This window comes from Corapipo altera, unplaced genomic scaffold (assembly GCF_003945725.1).
Source record: "Corapipo altera isolate COAL_440 unplaced genomic scaffold, ASM394572v1 2, whole genome shotgun sequence".
Classification (NCBI taxonomy): Eukaryota; Metazoa; Chordata; class Aves; order Passeriformes; family Pipridae; genus Corapipo; species Corapipo altera.
The window spans coordinates 715,508-729,205 of NW_020884890.1; the positions used below are offsets into that span (position 1 = coordinate 715,508).

A 13,698-nucleotide genomic window follows, 5' to 3' on the forward strand; every position below is an offset into this window, starting at 1 on the left:
GGCGGCGGGCGGGGTGGGCGGCCCGCGGGCGCGGCTCCCGCGGCTCCCACGCCGCGCTCCCTCCCGGCGCCGCGTTGCGCAAGCGGCCCCCTGAGCGGCCGGGCTGGGGGCGGCACACGTGCGGTGTCTCCCAGCGGAGGGCCGGCTGTTTTGCCCGGAAAGTTAACTTTCTGGTTGAAAAAAAAAAAAAAAAAAAAAAAAAAAAAGGGGGAAAGAAGAAAGCATTAGGACCGCTTGCGGTGTTGTTTTTCACTTGGATTTGATGTCCTTTGCATCCACAGAAAGTAGTGTAATGTCATTCATAATGAAATAATTGACTGTCACTGCTTAATGTAGGTAATTATTATTTATTCTTGATACAATTCTTTAATAGAAAGGGTGGTGGAAGGCAGCTGTCGTAAAACGCCTGTTTGTTCTCTTGAAGGCTGGTCACGCCAGGCCCTTAAGCCGTGGGGAGAGAGGCTCCTTGGCTGAGCCATGGGCCAGAGGTAGTTAGGTGGATGCCCCAGAAACCATACCTGATAGAGGGGCTTGCAGCAGGCTGTTCCCAAGGTTTAAATTTCCTTTAACAGGGGTGCCAAGGTTGAAACTTGATGCAGAAATTGTCAAAGCAATCACATTTCCATTGAAAAAGAGGTATGGTCGTCCCGAGGAGAGCACTATGTCCAGGGCCTTGCAAAGGATCGGCTGTACAAGCCTGAGGTTACAGCTGCTCCCCAAAGTTGCTGAATAGGATTTTTTCAAATCTTGTGAATATTAGTAAGGCAGGGGAGTTTCTTGTCTTTGGCACTAGCCTGGAGGACTGTGATCCTGGAACCCATGTAGAATGTTGTGTCATTTTCTTTAGTGGACCTTTGTCATCTGCTGCTTTTGTGAAGTCCAGGATACTCTTCATATCTTTCTACAAAAAGGCATGTTTTCTTCTTTGTCAAAGGAAAAGGACTTTTCTTGCTGGGTTCCTCATAATGGCATTAGAAAGGTCTGAGCATATTGTTAATAGAAAGACAAGATGATTACCTCAGTGCAGGATTCAGAATTTGTGTTCTTCAGCAAAAGTTTCAGTTTTAGTAGCTGCTTTGAAGTTCACATTCAGTTTAAGCCCTTTAATGGCACTTATTAAAAAAGTGATTGATCCCTGTGTCTAAGCAGAGAAGATGGTAGATATGCTGGGCTGGAATTAACAACCAAGTCTATTTTTCAGAGGATGAACAACTTTACTGGTGCTGGTAAAATTTGTAATCATGTACATGAAATCTGATAAAGATCTGCAACCCTCCAGAGGTGGGCCACATTCTGCACAACCTTGCTAATATAATTGTTGACCTGAGGAGGACCTTTGAAGACCCAAGCTTATTATACAGAAATCATAATACAGAGTTGAAAAGAACACCAAAAAATTTATTTAAGAATTTTATCTAATCCTCTGTCTCTCTATCCAAAATTATATTGTTTCATAGGTACAATTTCTACAATGTAGCTCTTACCTTATAAGGAGGAAAATACCTGTGTCAAGACATTGAGAACTTTCATTAAATAGACTTGAAACCATTGTTTTTATTTAGGAGTTTTCTTTTGTTTCACACGAATATATCTCATGCTGATTTCCTTAATTTCAAAAACCAGAATTAAAATTTTTTCATTTGTCTCAAGTGTTCTGCGATTTGTTTCCATGCTGACAAATTTTACATCTACTTTCTTAAATAAATCTGCAGTGCTTTAAGCTTCTTTTGTAAACAGCACTTGTTAATCAAACATCAACTTCAAAGATGTTCACTTTAAAATGATTATTCTTGTTAAAAAGATGCTGCACTAGAAGTCTCACCTTTTCAAGATTACATATGTTTATACTCTGCTTTCATCATAAGTCTCAGCATAAGTTGCTATATTTGACATATGCCACAATTAATTAATTAATTAATTATATTCGATGAAAAGTCAAGCAATTACAGCTGGTATACTATTACGAAAACAAATCAAAGAACCAAACCAAATAAAAGAAATGTAGGTGAGCCAGAACACACATGCAATCTTTTTTTGCCTTTTATTTGTTCATAGCTTTCAATATTCGGTATTGCACAATGTTATATAGTAAGTATAGTCCTGTTCCCTTATATTGTTTTCAAAGGAAAGAGTGAGAAATAAAAAAAATGGATTTAGACAAGCTTTTGAAATAAACACGTAAGTCTTTCTCAAGTGTATATATTCAATCAATAACAAAATTTCTATTTGAAAAGTATATCCATTCTAAAGTAGTAAGAGTTTTAGAAATATCTTTGATTTGCTTTTATAAAAAGCATGTCATAATAAAACTGACTGTTTTAGTAAACTGGTTAGAAAGTTACTTGTCCTGGAAGGCCCTAAAAGAGAGTTGTATTGGGTTCTTAGTACAGTCACCTGTAAGTGTTCAGACTCTTCAGAATAACTCAGCTAACTGCATTTCGTATCTTGGTTGTTCTTCATTCTTCATTTAAAATGTCTTGAAAACCTGTTCCGATGATTGGCTTTCCTGGGACACTGAAGTGACTGTTTTAATTTTACAATATTCTAAGAGTTTAACTTCTGAATTGGATATCTGTCACAGGAATACATGTAGTTCTCAGTTGGAGGGAGAGCAGTCAGATCCCTTTGACTTGCTGCTTTCCAGTTCACCACAAAGAGCTACTCTGGAAGCAGCCAGGAACACTCCTTTCCCTCAGGCTCGAAAGCAATCCTATCTGGGAAGATCTACCTTGCTGCTTGGCTGAGAGACAGGATTCAAATGGAATTATTTCATATGACATGCTGATGCCAGCCTCAGATCTGGATTTTTCTTTCTTGGTCTTTTTTTAACCTCAGTCTTCCCAAGTTCCTTATAAATCTTGATTTAATTGAACATTTAATTGATTTTTGAAGTATCAGTAATTATTGAGATCTCTATTTTCATTCCTTTAGGTTAATATAGCTAATTTACGTTTCCTTTCAAAAAGATTTAAACTGTTCCCAGCAAAGAGTGGAAAACAAATGCACTTTTTGCAAAAATATCTGAAAGGTCTTGATGGGAAGAGGGAATTGTGTTAAATTTATATGGCAGTAAATGAAACCAGAATGCCGTATGACTGTTTTTTGCTATTACACTGCTATACTATTTAATTAGGTTTGTAGGGAAACCCAGCATTAATTTTCAAGCTATCCACTGTGAAAGCTTTTTTTAACTATTCTACCTTTGTTGGATCCTCTTCCTGTTTCTACAGGCTTTCGGTTAAGCTTCATGCCCTGGAAGCTGAAACAGTGCTACCATGTATCATGTTTCTATTTTACATGGCCATGCTGATGCCACTGTCCTGAAATACTGCCCCTCTCCCCTTTTTTTTTTTTGCAGACTTACTTGCCCAATGCAGAAATCCAGTGCAGTTTAGGTTTTAGGTGAATGGTGGAGTTGCTATTTATTCTCCCTCTGTCTTAAATCCCACATTGTTACAGCTGAAAACAAATCTGTCAGCCCTTGCTAAATGAAATTAAAAAAATAAGAATGAATTTATAAAACATCAGCAGTAAACAACTTATTATTAATGTTTTGGAAAAAAAAAAGATTAAAGCAGCCGCTCCTTTTGGCAGAAGGAATGAACAGGGTGGAAACTAGACATCAGATTGCTGATTCAGAGTTTGATCCCAGATGTGGGAGGATAAATCTTTCTCGAGTTCCTCATAACTCACTGAAATGAGGTAGGCTGGTCCTGCTTGGGAGCAACAAGTGGATTAGATCAGCACGGGAGAAGAGATACATAAGGAGAAGTACCTGAATGACTGTGGTTTCAAAGAAGCCAGAGAAAAGGGATGCATTGCAGAGAAAGTAATGTATGAAAAAGTAGGAAATTTAATTGGTTTCTGAAGTGTTTCTTTCAACACTACTGTGTCACTTGTTACAAAGAGGGTTTTGAAGCACAGCTTTTGATAGCGTATTGGAACATGCATCAGGTACGTGTTGGTGTTACTGGTACAGATGTTCAGTGTATTATGAGCTCTGATGTAGGACTTCACCAAGTCACTTAATTATGTGTTTAGTTTTGTCGTATGTAAAAGCTCTTTATCTACCTCTTTAATATTCATTTGGCAATATTAGTCCCTGAGCGTTTTCAAAACATTTTTAAATTCTTGGAAGATGCTAGAAAAACTTAGAGCAACATTGCCAGAAAAGTATTTTAGTTAATATCTGTGTGCGTCATAGATCTCTAGAAATATTCTGTTTGTCTTCTTACTTTTTTCTCTTTGCAGATACATTTCATCAGCTCATGAATGGGAGCTTAAGAGACTTTATACAAAATATATATGAAAATGGAAACTTCATCTTTGCTATCCTCCTTACATGATGAATGCAGATCAGACAACTATATTGAACCACATTACAAGGAATGGTACCGAATAGCTATCGATGCTCTGATTGAAGGAGGTTTAGAAGCCTACAAAGAATTTCTTTCCAAAGAGAGATGCTCAGAGTTCCTAGCGGATGAGGAAATTGATTATATTTTGAACAATGTTCACAAACTTCCCCAAAACACAATTTATTCCTCTAACCATGCCATTGATGACACCTCTTCCTCGGGAACCTACTGGCCCATTGAATCAGATGTGGAAGCTCCAAATCTTGACTTAGGTTGGCCCTACCTGATGCCTGGAATTTCTGGTGGCACAAATATTGATCTGCTTTTTCATCCACCACGAGCACAGCCTTACACTATAAAGGAAACTATTCGGAAGATGATACGAGATGCAAGAAAGGTAAATGTAAAAAATATTATTGAAAAAAAGTGGCAATAATAATCTAGTTGTTGTTTAATTACAAGCTTTTATTATTTTTTTTTTCTAGCAAGAAAATATTATCTGTCTGCTCTTAATTCAAACAGAAAGATTTTCCCAAAGTGATATCAGTCCTTTGGTGTCACATGCACCAATGTTACGAATCTTAGTTCAAAGGGAGGAGGGGTTAATTGGAGGGATTAACGAATATTACCATTATAATGAATAATTACTATTTTACTGTAATGCTGACCAGTGCATGAGAAATTTGTAGATAATCAGCACACTTTTTCTTTGACCTCAGTTGAATATATATATTATATGTGCCTAAAGTGATACAATTCTATATAACTGCAGGATATATACTAAAGTTTCTGTCTTACATCAGTGGGAATATGCATTGGTTTGGTATGGCAGGCAGTTATTATGAGAAAACAACACTTTGATGTACATCAGACTCATGTACCTCGAGAGTCTCGGGTTTTGTGATTTTCGCATGTCCTTGCAGAAGTTAAAGAGAGCTCAGAAGAAAAAAAAAACAAACTAGGCTTAGGCAACAAGGAAGTAGTTTTCCTTGGGTATCTTACCTTCATTTTTGACTAACCACTAGAAATGTGGACACTTCTCCAAATGTACTTGTCTCCACTTAGGGGCACTTGTATCTTCCGTTTCCTATGGCATATCCAGCTTACAATTCAGTGACAGGGTGCTGTATGTACAAACCACCTTTTGCTTTCAGTGTGTCAGTTTGCAATTTTTTAAGTTTTAAACTTTTCAGTTTTAAACAGTGTCAATTAGAAAAAAAGAAACACCAAAAAAGGTATTACCATACAGATCTGTTTAACACTGTGTCACTTCTAACAGATAGGACAAGGTTTCAGAAGTATTCCTAGTAAGTACATCACGCTCTGATTTCTTCCCCATGAAATAAAATTGTATTCTGCATGACTATGAGCTTTAAAGCAGTAGGATGGGCTCTAGCTTGCATGCATCTGTAAACACATCAGTGGCTGAAATATGTGTGCAAATGTGTGCAGTAGAAACAGGCTGAAAAGGGCGGGGAAGGGAAGGACAGCGTCTTTTTACACTGTCTCTCCTATATTGAGGTAAAGCATATAATTTGTTGCGGTAATAGAGTTATCACTAGGCCTTTTACCCTGCAGTTTATAGTTTAGAATGACTGTATGCTCAAGGAAGAGTTAATTACTTCTCTCCTTCTTTGTCCATTTCAGAGTGAGAGTCGGTGTTTTGTGTTTTAGTATGTAGTGAGACTTGACCATGCCTTGCCCAAAATACTCTTTTTCAGCTGCAGCTCCTGACCTATCAATGGATCCACTGTAAGGGAAACCACAAAACCACAGTTGATTCTATTGCAAAGACTAGTTCAGTTTTGCTACAAGGTCTTGAAATGCCATGAAGAAAGACCGTTTCCCATTAGTTGCCATGCTTTTTGTGACGATCTGCATGCAATCCAGTCCCTCCCAAATGTCTCTCTGGAAAGAAAGGTGGTGCTGATTAATACCACTTTAAGGAGTATGCCTCCTTTGAATGCAGCTATAGAAAAAAAATTAGGTGTGATCCTTGCTTCACTTTGCAAAAGAGTTGGAAATGTAGTATATTGGCTCCATGGTGTGTTTGTAGTGCTTTAGCTTTATAAAGAGGCTATTTTGTGTGTCACTGTAAATCTCACAGATGAAAGGTTTGTTTAGTTGATCAGCACAACCTCAACGTCAACAACTGTAACACTTGATACACTGGTATAGGTTAGTTGCTTCAAGGAGCAACAATTAAATCTAAAGACATAATGTTGTTAAGCCTCATCTGTCTGCAGATCCATAGAAAAGTTTAAAGGATTTCTAAGTAAGGTAAAATAAGGTATTTAAAACATGCTTACAGTAGGTAAACACTTTGCAAACAGGCTAGCATACTTCTCTCAAACCACTTATAAAAAAGCAGTTATATTAAACAGGATTCTTTGTTATGTAGTCGTGGAGATGTGTAGTCTTATGAAAATATTCGAAGGCAATAGGAAAATATTACACATGAAACACAGAAACCTGGAAAGAATAAATTGGCAAATCATGTTCAGCCAACACGGCTCTAAGCAAAATCTATGGGAATTTCAGCAAGCTTATTTGTGCAAGTAAACAGGCTAGCATACTTCTTGGAGGTGGGCATATTCATACCACCTAAACTTTAAGCACCAAACCTGAGTGCCTGAGTTCAGGCACTGATTTCCCTGGGCTACTTGAACGTTCAGTGCAGTAGGAAACCAGTTCCTGCAAGTGCAAAGCAGAGAATGTTTCTGCAGTGATTGACCCCCCATGAAGGAATGCATTCGATACATATTTATATGTACAAACTATCCCAAAAATTCATGAAGGAGACTGAGCCAATATATAAGGAGATATATATATATATATGTATATATCTCCTTATATAAAGATATATAAGGATAAGATGACACTATTAGTGGACTTACCCTTGACCTCTTTAGTGCTTGATGCATCACAGTGTCACTCCTTAAAATGATTATTACATATGTTAATTTTGACCTTAAGAAGGCATGTTGTAAACAACATTAAGCAACTTGCTTGCTGACAGTGATTTTTTTCCTGACTAAAGAGGAAAATCATTTGTAAAGCTATGCTACACTAGATTAAAACTAGCGACCATGAAAAAGTGGTGTAAGAAAAATCTTCTCACATGTTTCTTGAATACATAATCAGCATAACAATTATGCACATCACCATCGTAAAGTACAAGAGATATAATCATGGAATTTTTCTTACAGAAAAGATTCAATACTGTTAAGTTCTAGAAAAATGAGCTAACCATTTTAAGGAAATGAATCCATTCTTATGATACACGTTTCTGAACTTCTGTTAGAGCAGGGAAACTGCATTGTACATAGCATGACATTCCATTGCCATCTATACTGCAGCACTTGTGTGGGATAGGTGTCATGTTAGCGGAGTGCCTTAGGTCAAACCAAGATGTCAACAAAATGGGTTTACAATTGGTGTAACTAGACCTCATCTCCAAATGATACAGCTTGCCAATCACCTGCCTCTGTCAACATAACCTGTGTTCATGCAAGGAGGCTGTTTGGCGTGACTGTGTCAACTGGGGAGACACGAGTCTTTTCCCCATGTTGATACAACCATGTGAGGAAAAAGGACTTCAAGGTCTGTCTGACCTTAATGATGGACAAACTTTTGTAAACAAGACAGTTGCCTTGTTTCTCTTATGTTTTGGAGTCTTCTACCTTTAATCATTGGCAGATTTCCGGCTTCTCTGAAGCTTGAGGTGCTCCTACAGCCTGACTCATCATGGCTGGGCTGTCTGAACAGCAACTGATAATGTTTAGCAGTTTTTACTGAGAAGATTATTCATCTGGGAAATTATATCAAGATGATTACTCACCTGTGTCAGGTTGATGTGAAACTTCCTTCTCTTACTATGAAGTAACACTGAGACTTCAAAAATGAAGTGTCCTCTCCCTGTATGGCTCTTCATAAGAGTTGCCTCAAAACCGTCAGTTATGAGGCTTGTACATGTGTGCAAGAAATATCTTGCACTGTTCTTCTCAGGTGTGATTGACAGGGTGAGGCAACAGGGGAAGACAGGACAGAGCACCAAAGGGTACTTCTGACAGTGTGTTTTTCTCTTACTTCATTAACTGGATTCCTCTGTCGACCACAGAGGTGTTCCTACACAGTTTTAGAGAGAATGCTCAGCTGAGTCTTTCAGGCTAATATCAAAATAAGGATCTGCTCTTCCGAGAGAGAAGTAAAACCTGTTTCTTAAAGAACTATGTTGTTTAGACAACCCAAGGATTGCTGGTTTGCAGCACAAGCTAGAAAATGTTGAAAGACTTTCCTGACATACTTTTGGGATTTATGATGGATTGTATGAAGTTACACGCTATTCAGTAAATATGCAATACTTTTCACTGATTTTATTTTATTCAGATAGACGAGCAAGCTTAAGCCTGGGTTCATAAAGTCAGTGATAGTTTTAAGACTTTTTTAAAAACATAATTGCTTGGAAGCTTAAATAAAAATTTAGGTGGTTGTTTTATCATTTTGGAAAATTAAAAAAAGGCGGTTGTTTTTGCTGAATTACTCACGCTTAGGTTTTTTAATGGGAGAAAAGGTTGCAAAACTTGGACCCTTGGGGAAGAATTAAGTTACACACTATAAACGAGTGTAACTTGTTATTAGTCGTGCTGGACACACTGTAGGTAGGCACTTAGTAAGTCAAAAAGGACTTCTTTTGAATTCTTGTGAGAGAGAGTTATCAACAAAATATAATGCCTGTGTTGTTTTCTAAAGCAATGGACTGAGTGAAATAAACAAAAACAATTGACTCACTTTACAAATATATAAGAAGGAAAATATTTTCTTTAGTTTAGGGGATTTTTAAATTTATTTTGTTTTGTATTGTTTCAGGCAAGAGTGAGAGGTGTGTTACAGCAAAAAATATTTCCTATTAATTAACTATTAATGACTATTGATACTTTATTAATAATCACTATTATTCACTGCTAATCTCATTTGGTCATGTGTATAATACAGTAATAGTCTAGTACTGGCTGCAGTCTAGTATGAAAGAAAATCAAATTCTTTACATGCTTATATGAAGAACAATGTTTCTGTACAGAAAGAAACTTGTAGAATATGGGTGTGTTGAACAATCTTTTATTACTCTCTCAGCAATACTCTTTGCCAACTATTTTAAATGTAATTTGAACACAGACTGGAACAATGATAATGAATTCTGCTTGTGGCAATGCTTGTCTTAGCTCATTAATTGCATCAGTACGAGCAGAAGAGAGAGAGGGGCTGCGCTTTTTTGTTCATAAAAACCAGAGCAGTCTGCTGAATTCAGGGAGAGGGAAGAGATAAATGCAGTAGTTGTCTCACTCAGATATTTTCTATATTTTCTCTAGAGTGTTTGATAATCAGTGGATATAATTTTTTTAAGCTGAGAATAACACAGAAATACTCAGTTTCCAGCCAAAGACATATAGGCAACGTTTTCCGTGACAAAATATTCCATCTCACCAGGATTTCAGCAGGTGCCTTTTGGTTCAGGTGCTCTGCCGAAGGGTCAATTCATCATTCACTTCCACTCAACTTCCGTTAAATGACTTCCTGATAGTTGAAAACCAGCATGGCAGTCATGTGTATGGTACCCAGGTGAAACATAATTTTTAGTTTTCGATAGATTTATTTGAGAAAGTGAGGTCATGTCCCAGCTTTTCTAATCGCACAGAGTATATGCCATGTGTTGGAAGAGGACACACGCCTTTCTCTTGATGCTATTGTTGTGTGACCCAGTATCAATTTTTTGTCATCACAAAGTAATGCTGCTCACAGCAAGTAATTATTTTAAGTATTTATCTTCTTGGATTTGCCTTTGGAGTCTTCACAATATTTTACTTGCTTGTCCCTTTCTCTCCTTGCTGTCCTGCTCCCTCCATGTAAGGGTAGTCCCAGAGCAGTCACAACAGTACATTCACAATGCAGGCAGAGAGGACTGCCGTCGATGGGACACATCTGCAAACACTTTTGTAATCTAAGCCTGGGACTTCTGGAAGTGCAGTTCTTATACACAGTTGCTCTAAACGTGAAACCCACAATTTTTTGTGGTAACCCTCCTGCTAGGTGGGAAGGATCCAATTCTGAAAAGCAGTCAGAGACTAGGGCTAGCCTGTGGAGTGGGAATTTTTGATAACATAATTTTTAATCAGTTGTGGTGATTTTTTACTCAGGTTTCTGTCTTTGCAAGACTTTTGACATCTTCAATACTCTTACATTTAAAAGATGTAATTAAATAATTTATAGGTATTACCCTTTTTATGTCACGAGTGTGCTAATGTGTTACCAAAATATCACACCTCCATCATGAATTTAAAAATGGAACAGGGAAAATTAAAGGCCAAATATTGCACGCAGCTGTATTTCTTTATTAATGTCTGTCTCATTCACATATATATGAGAAGTAAGCATACACATATGCTTGGTAGCAATTCTTTTCATTAAAACATTTTCTCTCATTGACATAAATTTTTGTCAGTCAAAACAAAAGTGCTATTTAAGAAGTCATTTACGCTTTTTGCACACTAAGTAGATTAAAGTGTTCTTTATCAAATTCAACAATAACTTTGTACTACAATATGCTGAAGCAATTACAGATCAAAATATGCTATGAATACAAAACTGTTGATGTAAACTAATTTTGCCCTGGCAGAATGCTCCTTTCCGTGCTCAGACTACTGTATTTGGGCTTTGTCCCTCTCCTTCTCTTGCTTGTAAAAAACCCCATGATAATGTTTAAGTGTTATTTTTGTTTGTCTGAATTCCTATCCTGAAGAGATCTCTGTTTTTCTAATTTTTTTTTCAACCAGGAAACAATCTTGCCTGAAGAACTGTAGGCTTAATCACTTCACATTCATATTGCCATAAGCCTTTTTTCATGTCTTGCAGTTTTAGCATAGCTTTTGATCTTGTGTTAGCTTTCCAATATAGTCAGTGATGCTCTGTGGGATGGGGGACACATTGTGGGTGATTTTAACCTTAAAAGTTGTTTGTTAGATATCAGATTTTGGAAACCAAAATATTATACTGTCTTTGGTAGAATTTTAAATGAGCATAGCTTAAAGCGCAGATACCTGTAATACTGCAACAGTATTGTGTATCACAGTGTGGTAGAAACTACATGGAAAGTGGAGAAGTGCTGACATGGAACAAAAAAAAAAAGTTCAAAATTTCCCATTCTTCTGTTTGGAAAGAGTGGGCTTGAATGCCAATGATTTACATGTATGAAGTTTCCTCATATATCAGATCTGAGTACGAGTATCTACTTCAGAACAATTTGCTTAATGCTGCATTATTTTCCTTGAGGAACACTGCAAGTATTTCAGTACAGATGATAGATGGGTCAAAGTACACTTTATTATTTACATCTCTAAAAGAAGTGCAGGTCTTGCCATAGACAGCAGTGCAGTCATGCCTTTCCTTTTAATCTGTCGATAAAGTATGTCTATAACCATTTTCTAATAAAGATACAATAAAATTACAGTAGAAGTTAAAGTCCACTTTTTAAAAAATGCTGGCAGCATGCCTGAGACCTCAGAGGGCTTTTGCTCATTAAAGTCCAACTGTAATTTACCTTTGGAAGGGAGGAAGCAGTGGCCATCACAACAGTAACAGGGTGTAACTGTTGCTGAGCTTACTACTTTACAGTAGGATCTCCAGACATCCATAAAATGATTCAACTCAATAGAGCTGTTCAAAACAAATAACTGCAAGATCTGGCTGTGGCTTGCTTGATCAACATTTCATAATTTTTCAGCATACAGTCCACTGGTCAGTTAGCCAGAAGTTATAGTAGTGTTATTTGCATTAAAAATACAGAAGTAGAAGCAACCAAACTAGCCATCTCTGCTTTCCTTGCCTTCATTTGGCATCTCTTCCTGTATCTTGGGTGTTTGTTTTCTGAAGCTGTAAATGTCATTATGTTTCGCTGCATGTCTGTATATCATATAGGTTACTGGTGTCTTAATCTTCCTGATTGGTACCAGCCAGTACAGACATACCACTACTACAATATAAACAGTAGATTCAGAATTTATATACTCTCCTTTATCCTTAGCCAGCAAAAAACATGACCAAAGTGTGTGCAGTTTCATAGATGAGAATATTGAGCCACATTGAGTATTAAATGAATATAAATCACAATTAAAAAAAAAGGTACAGTTATAAACAAAAAGCGTAAGAGTATTATACATTAGCAAACAGTACGCAGAGCAAGTAAAGGCTAGCTTTTATTTTCTTGCCTCCCTGGTTTTGGTTGATAATAAAAATCACAGTCATGCATTTAGAGTTATGAAAACTAGTTTCTGAGGAACATCAGTACTTCTCCAAAAAAGTTGCAAATCGTAGATTTGTAGTGCTTACTTTTCAAAATTATTTGTAAAAGCATAAAGTCGTTTCTTATCTTCAGATAAGGAGGGTGTATCTTTAAAACAGACACAGGGTGTTCTCATACCTTATCTAGGAGCAGATTATCTTAACCAGCTCTGTCTCTTGGTCTGGAGTGTTTGTACTGACTGCCCAGAAGATGGAAAATGTGAGGGAACCAGAACAGATTCCTCAAAACCAGGATCTGTGGTGACCCCTGCTTTCCCCAGCAAGGTGTGTGGGCATAAAGCTGCCTTCAGAGAACTTTTATGCAGGGATTTTTGCTAGCTGCAGCACCAGATCTCCTCAGGCCTTTTCACTTCTGCCAGTGATCCCGCTGTCAGAGATGAAGCTGGGTGATAGGATAATATGAGAAGTTATGCACCGTATCTCTTAGAGATGAAAAGAAAAGCTTTGATACCTGCTTCATCCACTAGCAATCAGGCTCGAAGAGTAGCACAGGATTGTGTGTTCAGGTAGCCAAATAGGTGTGCCTTCAGTTCAAACAGCAGATATAACAGCCTTATTTTCATGCTGCTTCCTGGGGCTGTAGGCACTCTTTGCCAAGCAGGGTGCACTTCAGCTCAATAAACTCCCTTTATGGCTTAAGTACTAGGTAAAGCACTGGACATTGCCTTCAAATTCAGGTGAATCTGAATGGCATCAGCCCACAGAAAGTACTGTAGTTAGTATTTTACTGCTAGGCTTTTGATGCTCAGTAAGCCAGAAATAATAATGAAGATGAGATGAAATAACCAGCACAGAAGAAAAGTATGATTCTCGGTGGGAGCTTTCTCAAGAAATGCCCGCTAAGGAACTAAGCCCTTTAAGCTGTTCAGAATTCGCTGCTAGTCAGCTGTGCCTTCTGATCAGAGACATCAGAGGCAGCAAAGAGAAGTGACATTGTCAAGCCAGCAAATCTGATTTGCCTCAAATGCCAGTGAGATGCTGCTTT

At 37.6% G+C, this 13,698-nt stretch overlaps 1 protein-coding gene across 1 annotated transcript in view; it reads left to right on the forward strand.

Moving 5' to 3' along the window:
• FAM83B (family with sequence similarity 83 member B) overlaps window positions 1-13,698 on the forward strand; it is a 51,479-nt gene that overhangs the window by 703 nt on the left and 37,078 nt on the right. The window contains exon 2 of the mRNA XM_027645133.1: window positions 4,252-4,755. Coding sequence (XP_027500934.1) covers window positions 4,306-4,755 — 450 coding nt within the window. The 5' untranslated portion in view covers window positions 4,252-4,305. The remainder of the gene's footprint in view (window positions 1-4,251; window positions 4,756-13,698) is intronic.